This window comes from Miniopterus natalensis, chromosome 2, assembly GCF_054644295.1.
Source record: "Miniopterus natalensis isolate mMinNat1 chromosome 2, mMinNat1.hap1, whole genome shotgun sequence".
NCBI lineage: Eukaryota > Metazoa > Chordata > Mammalia > Chiroptera > Miniopteridae > Miniopterus > Miniopterus natalensis.
In genome coordinates, this window is record NC_142082.1 from 168,558,867 (window position 1) to 168,574,402 (window position 15,536).

The following is a 15,536-nucleotide window of genomic DNA, read 5'->3' on the forward strand; positions in this document are numbered from 1 at the left end:
GAGGGGGAGGCCTCGCACCAAAGGACCTCTGATGAGTCAGTTCTCTTCTGTGTGTAGAGTGTTCGTGATCCATGTCAGCTTGCCTCTGGGTAACCATACAATTATTCTGTTACAAATGGTTAAAAATTTTTCCTACGTGTCTAAAGAATGCAAGCCACTTACAAAAGCAAAACAAACACCAAAGCCAAAACAAAACAAAAAAATCCAATCCTTAAACAACCCAAACAACAAATGTGCTGAAAAGAAACTTCCAAAACTAAAATTGCCAGGTTCACTGTTACTGCTCTGGGACCACAGCACTGTGGCAAATCCTAATTCTGTTTGGCAGACAACGGAGAGCGAGTGCTTGACAGCTAATGTGCTGCCCGGATTAAGCGTGGGGCTCAGAGCTACCAGGTATCGTTTTCAATGGAGGTGAATACAGTTCTTTTAATTAATTCATCAAACATGGGGTATACCAGCAGGGAGTACTGCTGTGTCTATACACAACTCTGACATCATCCGAGTTCAACAAGTTTACTAAAACGACAGTCATGGCCTTGACAATACTGAATGCAAAATACTGGTGTACACAGATTTTACAGAGCGGCTCCCGGGAGCTGGGTCACAAAATAAGGTTTAACAGATGGGAGAGGCCTGAGGGAAGGCAAGCACACTGATTTTATTGAGAAAAAAGCTTATATACTGTAGGGTTGCTGAAGTTTAATAAATAAAGGTCAACTTATAATATATAAAAACAATATAAACATTTATATGCTACATGCATATCATATAATTTAAAGTAATAATTTATATATGGGGAGAGATGCCAATTCATGTTCTTCCGATTTTTCTCGACAAGGCACACACACAGGAGGTGTCTATCCGTATCCATCGCCAGCCCACGAGTTTGTTGTTTTCTGACGTCAGTGCTCGGACGTAGGTTTGGGACGTTTTGCACTGCGAGTTCCAGTGTTTATCGTCAATCCCCCTGCAACCATTTTTCACGGGCCTGGCTTCTTTACATCTCGTCTCATAAAAATATTGTTTGACGGGGGAGTTGCCGGTTTTGATCTCCCCCAGCACCGTGACCTGGTGTCCCCGAATGTCGATGGCCGACGACTTGTCGGTCACCCACAGACTCTCGCTGTCACACACAGAGTACTCCCCTCGGTGACTCTTGTGCTCCGCGTACCTCTTCCGCCGCGATGTTCTGTTCGCCGCCACAGGGTTGCCCACGTAATCCTCCATGAGGTACAAGGGCGGGGGCTCCAAGGGGGTGCTGTCGCTCAGCAGGACCCGGGGGGAGTTGTAGCGTCTCTGCTGCCGCAGCAGTTCCGTGTCCATCGCAATCATCGGCTGAAACTCCGCCTTGGGGGGCTCGCCCCGCTCCGGCTCCCGGGGGGCGTCTGCTTTGGGCAGCGCGCTCTGGTAGTTTTCCTTAACGTCCACCATCTGCTTGGAAAGCTTGTTTTTCAAAATATCCGCCTGGATCAGCTTAATAATCAGGGAATTTAGTGAGTCTTCTGGCAAACTCCTTTGATCCATGTTGTTACCTTGGATGCCACGGAGATAAGCGAGAAATATCACATAAAACAAGATGGACATCACCTTGTTCACCTGTAAGATCTGAAAAGGAAACACAGGTGTTACTAGCAGGCTATGGTAGCTGATATCATTCTGGGACCAGCTACCTGAGCCAGAGTGTCCCTGTGAGAGAGAGCAGGGTGTCACCATTCCAAGTGAGCAAACAAAACTCTCATGGCCAGAGACAGAGCTCCTCTCTCTCTCCCGCCCCTAGCAATTGCTGCCTTCATTCCAGTCCTCTGAATCTCCAAAGCACCTTTCTCTCCTAGACTTCCAAGTAGCTGTGTGATGGGAAAGACGGGGGGGGGGGGGGGGGGGGGGGGGGGGTGTGTGTGTGTGTGTGTGTGTGTGTGTGTGTGTGTGTGTGTGTGTGTGTGTGTGTGCGCGCGCGCGCGCGCGCACACATGCACATGTTGTATAAGCATAAGAGAGAGGGCAAAGCATATTTAACAAAATAAACCAAAAACATCAGTGGAGAGAATTACAGACTAAAAGGGTTAGGTCTCTTCCTATGAGGGAGGCAGAGCAGGAGGAGACTGCACTCCAGCCCTCCTGCCTCTGCGCCTCCCGAGACAGACAGCACCCACGGCACTCGCCTCTGATGTCTACTCTACCTGCAGCCTTCTGTTGGGTGTGGACGATGTGCACTTCTTTAAAAATCACCTGGGCCTGAAAAGACCATAACCTACTTCACCTTGGCAAATTATGAAGAATTTGAACCTGAACATTATAAATGCATGTTTGCAGCCTTTTATTGGCAGCAGCAGCTTTGCAAATATCTCAAGAGACAGAGCTCTACTGTCCCCCAACTGCAGCCCCTGGGGTCTCTCAAAGGAGTACCCTGTGGCTGGGGGGTGGGTTGGGTGCTTCTATATTGTGACATCAGAGATCAGCTCAGCCCTGGCTGGGCCATGTCTAGTGGAGCTGTTCTCTTATCCTGGTAAATGAACACGTGGGTCCGTTAGCCGCTCTGTGAGAGGGCCTGAGTTTCAGGGTGCTGTCAAACTCGCCAATGGTCATGCTTCCCCAGGACACCCAACTGCTCCCCAGAGGCCGTCTTCACACGCCGGCAGCAAAAGCTGGAGAGGCAGCAACAACCAGCTGAAATGGATGAGCCGGACTTGCCCTGGATAGCAAGATTCCTTGCTGATTAATTTTTCTTGTTTGGCTTATTAAAGTTGTCATTACAAAATGTTTCTTTTAGTGGTTAGATTTCTAATTCTGCTATGTCCTTGTTTCAATGGCATTTTAACCCATCAACACACTCATTCTGTTGCCATAGCAGAACCTCAAAATGGGGTTTCCACTGAGTCCTTGTGGAATTAGCGGGCTTATCTCAAGATATTGTCCTTGCTGGTCTCTCTCTCACTAGAGCAAAGCTCAGATTTTCAAAAGCTTGGCCCTGGAAGGAGGCTCTCAGGGTGGCTGCATGAGTAATCTGGACCTGTACCCTGTGATTCACACCACCCACTGGGAGGTATCCATTCTTTAATTACCATTGCTACCACCTCGTTGGCCCCCAGGGGTACACTGTTTCCTCTTTAAAACTGTATCTAGGCATGGAAAATAAAAACCCTTCCCTTGGTTCACCTTTGGTATTTTCAGAGAGACTTTACTAAATCCTGGGGGAAATGGAAGGGAAATAACAAAGGTGCCATGAGAAATAGAAAAGCCCCGTTTCCCCAATACCTGTGTTTGAGCCCGCCCTTGCTAACTTGTTCCCAGGACTCACAGACGCAGCCTCTTTTCCCATCTTGTCTGAAGAACCGCTCTCTTGTCCCCAAAGGCCAGCAATGTTGCAGGCACTTTGTTCCAATTTCTGCGTCCTGGCTCCTGGCCTGTCTCGCTGATAAGGGGAGCATCTTTCTTCCATGGGAACCACTTTCTGGACAACTGACTCCCTCAAGGTTAAAGCTGAGCAAAGGATCTGAGCTTTGCTGCTCAACCCTAGAGTTTTCCCTAGGAATTGTATTATCCCAGGAAAATGGTTCCCACAGGGAAATTCATCTCCCTCTCACTCTGCATGTGACATTTCCTTCAATCTTGCAGGACCAACAAAATGAAACTTGGAAAACACTTGAAGTATAGCACACATACCACTAGAATTATACCCCCTTCTCCCACCTCCCCACTCCCAAACAGAATACAGCTGCAATAAAATAATTTGAGACTGAATGTCTATCAAAAAATTATTAAATCCCTCCAAAGCCCAGCCACTATAAACTCAGAACACATAGAATACCTGCTCATAAGGATATAGATCAAGTGTGGTTGGTGGAGGGAGGTCCCAGGCAGAATAAGAGTAATGGATAGACTGCAAGGTCATTACAGGGGTGAGTCGATAGGAAGAATGATGGATGATGCCAATGGACTGGGGATGCATCTTTACGGCTCGTGGCCTCTGTACAGAGCCAAAGGCTATTAGAAGGAGAAGAGTATTTAATCCAACTCCTTCATTTATAGATAAGGAAACCCTCAGCCGCAGTTTAAAGAAGAGGGGAGACAAGGGAAAGAGAGGGGTTCTTTGCACTCTGGGCCCAACCTCCCTTTTCATTATATTATGTTTGCGCTCGTATACCCTATGCCCCAGCCCCATTCACTATTCAAAAGGTACTTGGATATGCTTTATGACCCATGTGCACATGCTATTCCCTTCACCTTGCACACACTCATCACCTCTCCCGTGGAAATTTTACCCATTCCTCACTGCCTGGTTCAAAAATGAACTTTTCTATTAGGTTCCCACCAGCAGCAATGGCCACTTCCTTTGCATTTCCTGAGGCATGTTTTCCAAATGGCCATAGTGGCAAGCATGACATCCTTCCTGGCATTACATAGCTTACTCACTAGACTCTCTCTTCTCCGAGGCCAGGAGCCTATCCCTGGTGTCCACACCACAGTGCACACAAGGTGGAGGTGGAGGTGGAGGTAGAGGTCTGGGTGCCGTGAGTCAGAGTTGGAAGTGAGGGTGGCCAAAGGCAGAACCAGCTACATAATGTGCAGAGCCTTGTGCAAAAGTTATTCAGAGGCAGGGTGTTTGCAGGAGGTATGACCTTGTTTGAGCCAACATGCAGTCTCTAGACATGTGGTTTCATTGTCCCATTGCACTTCACTTACAAAACACAAATTCGGAGGTAAAAGTCTCAAGAATTTCAAGATGGCAACCACAGAGCATTGAACCCTGAGTTCAATGGCGTCCCCTTTCTGAGTGCAGGACCCTGGGCCACTGTGCTGGTTCCACACCCAGGAAGCCAGCTTTGGCTACAGGAGCTAAGATGTTTCATCTCGGGGAAGTTGTGTGAAGCTAAGAGTAGAAATCTATTTATGGTCAAGAGGAATGGGCAAAGCCCACGAATACTGCATGGCAGGGTGTCATGTTCAGAGTGGGGGACTGGAGCCATGACTTTGGCTATAACCTGGCAGAGAGAGCCTGGGGTGTGGAAAAGGAAAGGCTCCTGAGGCTGCCTGCTTTCTTCCTCTGGCAGCTGCGACCAAGGAGGGAGGGAGCTGAATGGAGAGGTGGGAGAGGTCATGGTTGTCAGGGAAAAATATTGTTTTAAAGAATAGTTTACTGATTTTAGAGAGAGAGGAAGGGAGAAGGAAAGAGAGAAAGAAACATCAATGCGAGAATGCAACACTGATTGGCTGCCTCCTGCACAACCCCCATCAGGAATTGAACCGGCAACCTTTAGGTCCTCAGGACAACACCCAGCTGAGCTCCCAGCAGGGCAGGTAGAAATATTTTATCACTGATCTTGCTTTGAAAGTACAGTGAGCATGAAAAGCAGACTGACTTTTAGCTGATTTTATTATTGTTTTTAAATTCTCTACAGACAATACTACTGCTTGTACCCTGGTGGACTTTCCTACCCTCCCACCTCAGTGTGCACTGCCTCTGGGAGCCCCAAGGCATTTGGTGGGTTAGAACACAGGTCTCCTGACTCTTTTAGACAGCCCTGCCCCTTTTGGAGTCCCAACACACAAACTCAGCACAGAGAAATCAGGCTACCTAGGTGGGGGTGGGGTGGACAAATGAAAAAAGTTACTAATATAAAAAGCTGCTCAATGCCCCTGAGAATTGGTCATGACAGTTCAGGATCTGTACTGTTTATTACCATCACATCCCAAACCCTGCCATGATCCTCTGTAATCAGCAGTGGGAATGACCATCTGCAGGCTGGTAAATGTTCTGAACTATTTGCAAGGCTGCATTAAACCCAGCAGGCTGCCTGTGGACTCCACTCAATAATCTGCTTTCAGCTTTTTCCTTAAAGAGCAAGCCCATAAATGTTGGTAGGAGAACTCACCAGAACACAATGTTGGAAGCAGGAAATGCCCCTAGATAACCTCCTCATTTTTACAAATAAGGAAACTGAGGCCTGATGTGGTGGCAAATGGAGTTGTCTAAGGTCAGACGGCTACGTAGCAGCAGAGAGTGACAGGTGACACTCGGTTCTTCAGCTCAACAAAAATCACATGGTTTGTGCCTGACTGAAGTTACTGTGAGTGGCAAGTAATGAAATCTATATGAAAGCATTCAGCACAGCAACAGGCATAGAGTGATGCAGTGGAAATAGGCTCTGAACATAAACCTGAGTTATCTGTGGCATCAGCGATGCTGTGTGTCTCCCTCCATATGCTCATATGAAGTACCGGACGACTAGTTCCCTGGAGAGAGGCTGTGAAAAGGGAAGGCAGTGCTGGCAGGACCCAGGCAGGCACATCAGTGAAGTTTTAGATTTAGAGAGACGTCTATGCTCCTTCTCTGGTGCTCACTGTAGTTTATAAGCAATGAACCTACTGTGTTATCACTGTCGGCGCCTCTCCTCTTTGATGATGAAGCCATGTCTTCTTTATCCACACGTGCCTGACACCTAGCGCAGGGCTGGTCTCATTTACTGAACGAGCGCCCACTACAATCACGATCTACTCAAGACACTGCTCACTGGCCCGCAACCTGAATGGACTTCTGCCAAGTCTGGTTTGGAAGCCAATCAACTCTGCCTTCTTTTCCCAAAGAAAATACAGGCCCTGGCTCTGAAGTAGGCCATGGTCCCTAGGCTCTTCTTGGCTATAATTGGAAAAAGACCTGTTAAAGACCTCAGTAAAACCTCCTTCCTACACTCTCCCCAGTGCCCATTTCCCCTGCTCGGCGCTTTCCAAGATCCTGACCAACTTGCATATGCTGTTTTCCTCACTTAGAAATGCTTTCCCACATATGGTGTTTTCTCAGTCCCCGGAGCAACATTCCTACAAGGTTTCACCATCCCTCAAAATACTCAAAAGAGAGCAATTTCTGATTCCTTCTTTTTGGCTCAGTTTACAATACACACAGAGGGGTTTGGGTATTCAAGAAGCAGATGAAATGGAAAAGGAAGCTGGGGTGAAGAGTGGTACAGGATCTGAGCCCAGAGCAAGCACCGGGTCTGCCCTGATACATACGAAGAGCCTTACCCGCTGCGTTCCGATTCTCCTCTCCCGAGATTTCCCTAGTCCCTCCTGACCATATACCAGAAACCTCACTTACTGCATACATATGGAGTAGGCTTTTAGCCTGGTCAGGGTGGGAGCACCAGGAACAAAAATGCTACGTGCCAAGTACTGACATACATTCAATCTTTAATCTTGATAACAACTCCTCTAAGGCCACTAATTACATTTCTGATTTCAGATGGGGAAACTGAGGCACAAGTTGGTTTAATAACTAGCTAATAAGCAGAGCCATGGTCTGATCATAGTATGGCTCTGTAGTTGATGCTCTTAACAATTAGACTGTGCTGTCTCTCTGTCTGTCCCTGCTCTCAAACATTCCAGAGAGTTTATATCCAGAGGAAGCTCAAGTTCCAAGTCGGGAGCCAGGACAGCTGCCACCAGCAGGTTGAGCATCTCCCCAAGAAGCCTCAGCTCTAAGCAGAGTTTCCAGGGATTTGAGGCCACTTCTCCGGTCTCTTCCTCCCATGAAATCAATGAACAAAATTCAGTTACTCTTGTCCCTCCTGGGCCTGATGCTGTCCCAGGTTAGTCCCTCTACAGGTCACCTGTCCCTGCAGAGGCCGCCACATGTTGCAGTGGACACAGCACTGGCTGGAACTTTTCCAGCTCTGAGTTTGGCACCAGTGCTGGAAATCAGGGTGACTTACCAAGGAGACACAAAGACTCCAGCTTACTTCAGGGAGGAAGCATGAGCTCAAATGTGGAAGCACTTTTAAATGTGATAAGCTTTTAATATGCAAATTCAAGAGATGTCATGATTTCTGATACAGCTCCTTGTTTGGGAAGCAAATGCATCCTCTGGCTGGGGTGAACCAGGACACCATCCAGCTGTATCCAGAAGGGCCTAATTCTTTGGAGAATTTCTGCAGCTATGACATGGTCTCTGACTAATGCTAAGGGCTCAAAAGACTACATCCTGCCAGATAACCCTAACATCTTGTTCAGGGAATGGAAAGAGAGAGAGGTGGGAAAACGATCAATTTAAAAGTAGAATGACAAAAAGGAAAGGAATGCGGTGGAAAAGACCAGCTAAGCTTGTTCCCCATATCTTAATTGCAAAATTAATTCAAATGGGCTTTGTTCTGAACACAGGTCCCGAGGTCCAAATATTAGTGGGGCCACGTGAAGGAGTTCTGACCTGTGACAAGGCAGGGAGCGGGGAGAGAGATCCTGGCGGCTCTCTGCTGGGGATTGGTCTGGTTTTGGTTAATCTCTTTATTAATGATCCGAAGCAGGAGAGAGGGGAAAAGCAGCAGATTAATTAAAATGCACAGATGACGCTCAAAGGGCAGGTGCTACAAACATTGGTGAGGACAGACCAATTATTCCCCAGCACCCGTGGGGGTTGGCAACCTGGAAACAGCATGATGAGATTCGAACTGCAAACGCGTAGGTTAACTCACCGGGGGCCAGATGAGTCCAAAACCAACAAGGCGGGAAAGGCTTATAAAAGCACGAAGGGAAGGAGTGACTTAGAATTATTACCCAGAGTAAATGAGAAATGAACTCACAGGAGTAGGGCTGTGTAGGTTTCCCCGATAGCTCGACATTCTTTTCTAAAACCCACCTCATTTACTCTCAGCACACCTTTGGAGAGGTAACAACTATCACATTTCCTGTCTTAGAAAGCACAAAAAAATACATAAATTGAGCTTCAGAGAAGGCCCCAAATGGAGCCAAGACCAGAGAGCAAGTCAATGATTGCCACCAGAAGATGCGACGAGCATGCTCTAAGTTCCCCAAAACAAAAGTGATGGGTGATCTAGGGAAGGAAGAGACACCTTCTCTGAGACCTCATTTGAGAATCTGTGACTTTGGGGCAGGACTGTACCTACAGAAAGTCAATACAGGACAGAGTAGAGGCAAGGAGATAGATTCCTGGCCTGTTCTTTAAAAATTCCTCATTCTGCATAGTTCCTTAGTTAAAACTTACTTAACTCAGGGTTCTGAAACTGACTGACATACTTGGCCCAAGGTCTGGAATGGGACAAGGTCCTTAGTTTTCACAAGATGCTGACTTCCCAGGGGAAACAGGACACAGTCCACAGGGAAAGCATATTCCAGAGTGAAACAAAACTAAACAGAGAACTTCGGAAGGTTGGCTCGCCTGCCTCAGAAAGGACTGTCTAAACTTGTCCCTCTCAGAGGCCAGAAAACGAGGAACAGAGACCCCTGAATGGACAAGGGACCTATATTCAAAAAACATGCTCGATGCCCTGAGATGGAAGTTGAAAGCTGTGAGTTTGCTTTGCACGGCTGCTGGGGAGGAATTTTACACTGTTCAAAGCATCCCCTCCTCTGGCCCTAAGGCACTGAGAGATGGAAGGTATGGCAGTTGTCAAAACAATGCGCACCAGCAGCTCCAAGACGAAGGTAGTGCAGTTATTCCTCAGGCTAAGGAACCCTCTGGCGTGGTCCCATCTTGGCAAGGAGATCTGAAAGGAGCTTGGTATGCCGACACAAGAACCAGGAACCCCAGATTAACTTTGTCCTTTCCATACTACAAACTCTCACTTCATGGCCAGAGGGTGGAAAAGGCAGGATCTGCAGAGAAAATCTGTGTCAATCCAGCTAGCAGCCACAAGGGCATTTAGCTAGTAAATTTAGTTTTCTTTGTTCTGGGCACTAGCACTCATCTACCACTGTGCATGAAGGTAAGCGTGCATGGGCTTGTGTGCACACGTGGATGGACACGCCCACACCACACCACACATACATACACACATGCGCAAGCACACACAGTGTAGTTCCCCAAGGTGAGGATGGCTTACAGTTAGGCTATTCCCAAATTATCATATCATTTAATATTCTGAGACATTTTTATTTCGGTTTCATTTTCTGCATCTGCAGTAACTTATTTTCCATGTGTGAAAATACACAAGGTAAGTCCGCTTCAGTTTCATGCACAGTTCGGGGTACACCTAGTGTTCACCTCTTAGCATGAGGGAACAACTGCTCCAAGTCAACCTTTTTGTTTTTAACTTATGCCTCATGTTTGAGCTGGGTATATGAATCAAGCATACGCCTTACCTGCAAAGTGCTGTATAGTTATAAGTTAATGTTATTCCAGGGAGGGGGCTGCTGAGCATTGATCTTTAATAATTACAATAAATAATGATAATGATGATGATGATAAAGTATCATTCTTGTCTAGCCAGACAAAGAATGAGTCTCAAGATGGCAGAATAAAGAAGTTGGCTTCATCTTGAGAGATAGAAGCTCAGGGAAATCCCAAAGCATGATTTCTTTCACACTCGATGCCTCTTCCAAACCAAGACCACAGCTGGCTTGGCAACGCCCAAACCTTTGACTGTGCACCAGCCAGAGCAGCAACAGCAAGGCCGGGATCAACCCAAACCATAATGGTTTGGCCCCATGAGGTCCTGGCCGCAGTAAGTGTGCTGGGATGGCAGCCTTTCTCCTCCCAGTCTTGACAGTCAGGCCTGTGGCAAATATAGCCTATGTCTCCCGCTCACGCCTGCACCGGGCCCCACAGCCAACCTCCCTTCGGGAGCACGAGGGATTGGCAGTGGGCCGTGGCTGTCTTTGGTCTGAATCTCCTCTCCGGGAAACCGCCATGTGTGAAGATTCTGAGGGCAATCTTCCTTCCCCTCTGCGGGCGCCTCCCCTCTCTGCTCACCCTGGCTGCCACCGTTCACCAGGACAGGGGTGGCTATGTGGTGACTGCCCGAGCCCCTTTTCGCCCATTCATGAAGCTATGCTGGGAGGTGTACACAGAAAGAAAATCCATCTCCCACCCAAACAGAGTGTGTGGCAGGCACTTCATAAACGTTATGACTACAATCCCAAACAGTCTACTGACTCTCTTTCTGGGCAGCTGGGTGACACTAAAAACCAACCCAAAGCTTGTCCTCTGAAAGCAATTTTTGGCACCAACACCCTGAACCCAAAGCTGTCTTTAATCACAGACACAGTCATAATAATCACTAGTAATAACAGCTAGCATTTCCTGAGCTGCGCCATGTGCCAGGGACTTTGCAGGACACTTCACATGGATTACCTCAGTTAATCCTCACAGATACGATTGTTAACCCCACTTTGCAGCTGAGTAAACTGAGGCTCATAGGGATTAAGTCATTTTGTCTGAGATCACATATCAATTGAGGAGCAGAGCCACGATGCAAACCCCTGTGTGTGCCACCCCATAGAATCCATTTTTAGACAATACCGTGTAACACCTCCCAATTCATTCCAGAGTCTAAGGCGCCTGCCACTGGCTTGCAGTGAACTAGGCAGTGAGCACCATGCTGGTGTACTACTGGTTTTCTTCTTTTTTAGAGAAAGAGATCCAAGACAGGCTCTCTGACACGTCGAGGACATTTCACTGTCTGAGGCTGGCATCACCAATTCATAGCAGCTGAAAAGCATACTTCTGCTACATGGGGCTCATTTATCTATGCTTCAGTTTCCCCAAATGGAAACTATGCCTTTCCTATTTCCTTATTTGATGGTAAAGAAGACCAGTAACCCAGGGAGTCTTTGTAAAAATTGCTGGAATTTGGAAGTCAAAACAGATTTCTGAGTCTTTGGCTTTTATTTGTATTAGTCTACTTGCAGTTGACAAGAGAAATGAAATAACGTGGACTTTTGGCACATCTCCTGCTCTGATTTATGAATAAAAACCAACTCTGCTACTAATCAGCTTTGTGGCTGGGGGAGAACCGTGGCCAGTCTTGGGATTTTGGTTCCTAACAGCATTTCTCCACGGGGGTGCTGGTGGTATTTTGGGAAGGACAGTTTTTCAGTGTTCAGTTTTATTTCCTACATAGGAAACCCTGGCCCCCACCTACTAAATAACAATCACATCCCCCAGTTTATGGTGACAACTTAACAAAGAAAAGCACTCACACTTTTCCAAATACCCCCTGGGGTGGCCTTAGCTGTCCTGGTTAAGTGTCACCTAACACAATGCTAGTGGACTAAAGCAGTTGTTCTTAGCCATTTCTGGATCACTGACCCTTTTTAGAATGTAATAAAAGCTAAAAAACTTTCCCCTAAAAAACATACATGTGCACATAAAGGAAAAAATTGCAAAGTAATTTCAAGGCAGTTCACAGACTCCCTAAAGCTTAACCCAGAGACCCACAGATCCTAGATGAAGAATTCTTGAGCTAAGGAATTTCAAAGGTTCTTTCTGGCCACAATACTTTGTGCTTCTATCACCCTCTGCCAACCCTGAGTCATTTCTTCACTAGTCCACATGATCCTCATTACTGGTCTCATTTTCTGGTCCTACGTGCTTCTCTGTGTCCCTTTGAAGCTATGAAGCCAGGTAATGGCATCCTAATCTACTAGGATTTGCACATATTAGGAAATTCATGATAAGAAAGTGACCTGCCCAAAATGAAACAGTAAATTAGTGGAAGAGCCAGAACTAGAACCCAGCTCTCCAGAGGACCAGCCCTGGGCTGCTCATCTAGAACCAACACAGAACAGTATATTTAAGAACACAAGGAAGGCAATCTGCCCACAAGCCTCAACTGCCAGCAGGGCTTTCACAGGGAGGCATAGTGGTCCCATGTGAGCCTGACCAACATGGCATATTTAACACTACATTGTGAGAGGGCTGGGGCCCTGGCAGCCTTACCCAGCCCAAGAGGTAGCCCATGGAGGCAGCATCCTTCCCTTCTTCCTCTTATAAATATTCGTGTAGCACCACCAAGTGGTATCCACACTCCTCAAGGGCTTTGGGACTTTGTGCATTTTCCCTTCTCCCTCTCATCCTGCACCCCTTTGGATGGCTTCACCTCCAACCTGCTGGCTTTTCCATCCCTATGGTCTTTGTGTTCTGAAGCATCCTTAAGACCAGTGCTCCCCATTATCTTTTTAACTCTACTATTTCAGAAGAGCCAGCTGCCATTATGACTCCAGGGATGAGGAGCACTGGGCTTGGCTACACATTCCCTCAGGAGGAGGTCCTGGAGGTGGGAGGACTGCAGGGCAGACACAGGACACTGGCCTAGGGAGAGTGCCTGGAAGCTTGAGAGAGGAAGCTTCAGCATAAACAGCGCCTCTCTGATATACCAGATAGCAGAAGTGAGTAAATTCATCACTCTACAACAGGGTCTAGCCAGAAAATATATCAGGGCCAGAAAATGGGCACAAGCATGTTTCTAATTTAAAACCCAGCTGCTGATTTTTGACCCATCTCATCTAGAGGTGGTGTCCAGGTGCCCTCCCCTTGTGTGTGGGTGGCTTGTGGTTGTTTTGACCACAGTGAAGTAACAAGGAGAGGCCATAGAGGCCATGCAGCTTCTTCCTCTTTTTGGAGCCCTGATCTGCCATGTGGGTCATGTGACAGCCAGCCCTGCCAAGGTAGCCTGGATGACCTGGGCCAGCTGACGACCACCAGGCAACCTCTGTCAATGCCACATGGCACCAAAGGATCCCCCAATCCAGCTCTACTCAAATCCCTGATGCACAAAATCATGACAAATGATGTAAATGGCTGTTGCTTTACAACACTAAGTTTTGGTGTGGTTTGTTACACAGCAAGAGATAAGCAAACACCCAGAGCTGGGAAAGCTATAGAGGGGATCAGAGGTGTCATCTTTTAGTGACAGGTCATTAAATTTGCTTAGAAGGTCTGGGTCAGCTCCTGGATGCTGGATAGGAAATGGATCTCTAGGATAATGACTGCGTCCTACTGACCACTGAAGGCTGGAACCCTGAAGAACAGGAATGTCCCCTGGAAGTGTGCTCCAGGTGAGGTGCTGCCATCCCAGTGGGTCTGGTTGCAAAGTGGCAGCCAGAGATGTGAAGCCACCCTCCATTCAGGGTAAGAGTGTGAGTGTGTGAGAGTGCGTGAGAGAGGGGGGAGACGAGGGTGGGGGGGAGACACAGCCAGACAAGGTTTTTCTTGAATGGGGGTTTCAGCTCCCTGGACAGGTGGCTTTTCTACCTGGCTAGGAAAAAATGGGGTAGCGAGAGAGGATGCCCCCTACCAAGCCACTACTGCTATAGCTCCAGAGGGTGTCTGCACTTAGATTCACCCGGCCACTATCCCACAGCCAGTGAAATCTTTTCATTTGCTTACATTTTCTTCCCGCCCGCCAGGGAAATGAACAGGCTGGTGCTGCAGCCGGGCTGGTAGCCATAGTCCCGGGGCTCTGAGAAAGCAAGAGGGCATGCACACTGTTTCACAAAGAGCTCCCTGGCAGCGACGTAAAGGCCCATGAGGCAGCCCACGACGGTACCGGTCATCTGTACCTTGTCCCAAGGGTGGCTGGGCCAATGCCCAGCAGCACTGCCTTCCAAGGTGGGGAGAAGAGGAATTCCAACCAATACACATGCTGCTGGGATGTGGACCAGGCACTCTCTCTATCTCTGTGTGTATGTCTGTGTGTGCTCTTGAATGTATGTGTGTGATATGTGTGTCTGTGCTGTATGTTGGGAGAGGGATGCTGAGAAGGGGAAAAAATCCAAAGGTTAAGAGGGACCCCAAGAATAGGTGCCCACCCCCCAGCTTTCCTATTCAGTCACTGTGAGACCTTGGACAAGCCTATTTTTCCCTCCTCCCAAGCATCAGTTTGCTTTTCTATGATCGTTCCAGCGCTCATAGCTGGAGCTGTCTGCCTACACAGGAGGTCTAAACAAGGCTCTGGGCTCGATGCTCTCTCTCTGGTCCCCTTGGACACAGAGAAGTGAGAGATGGCTCTGGGGGTCCTACTTGCCCCCTGCCACACACACCCCATCAGTTCTGCTAATTTACAGAGTAAGGCACAGGGGCCTTCTCGGGTCCCTGTGAATTGGAAACATGTAAGGACAGGCAGGGGAGAAGCCCGGGAGATAGAGAAACTCTGGGTCAAGTTTGCATTTCTCATTATTTCTCCAACCCTTCTCAAATTCCTTTTGTTTAGAAACCTCCTTGAGTTTCTGAGCCTTCCCCCTCCCCCATCCCACCCCTGAAAAGCTCTAGGAGCTCCTCTAGCCTGTAACCCTTCTGGATAACACGTTCCATATGTCGGTCACTCTGCACGAAATGTCTGCACTCACTTTCCTGGTCACCTCTTCTGTGGTCTCCGCACTCGGCCTCTCCCTAGAACAGCCTACCAAGACCCTCTCGGACCCTCTATTCAAGAAGCACGAGTTTGGTTCAGGTTGGAGCACCCTGTGCTGTCTCCCACCCCCAGGTCAATGCCCATTTAGGAGTCCTGCAGGTTTGCCTCCCGAGTGCCCAGAGGGCTTGCCTTTGCTCCAGCCCACCCGCCGCCGCGACAGCTGTGGGAGACCCTCCTTTAAGCACTGGGGCTAATTGAGCAGTGCTCCCACCGAGCCGGCCACATTATTTGCTCAGCGTGCGCTTTTACAGCAGGCGACACAGCATTCTATTGTCTTCCTTCCCTGCGCCACCCCCCTCCTCCGTGGCGACCCACCACGGGAAATAAAGGCCGAAGAGGTTTTTCCAACATAACTTCCAGCGTTCCTTATGGGGATGCAAACAGACCTTCCATTCC

General features: G+C 48.1%; 1 protein-coding gene across 1 annotated transcript in view; it reads right to left on the minus strand.

Annotated features, from left to right (window-relative positions):
- Positions 1–500: 500 nt before the first annotated feature.
- The window catches only part of NTF3 (neurotrophin 3), a 64,272-nt gene continuing 49,236 nt past the window's right edge, over positions 501–15,536 (minus strand). Inside the window, exon 2 of the mRNA XM_016221819.2 lies at positions 501–1,608. Coding sequence (XP_016077305.2) covers positions 814–1,608 — 795 coding nt within the window. The 3' untranslated portion in view covers positions 501–813. The remainder of the gene's footprint in view (positions 1,609–15,536) is intronic.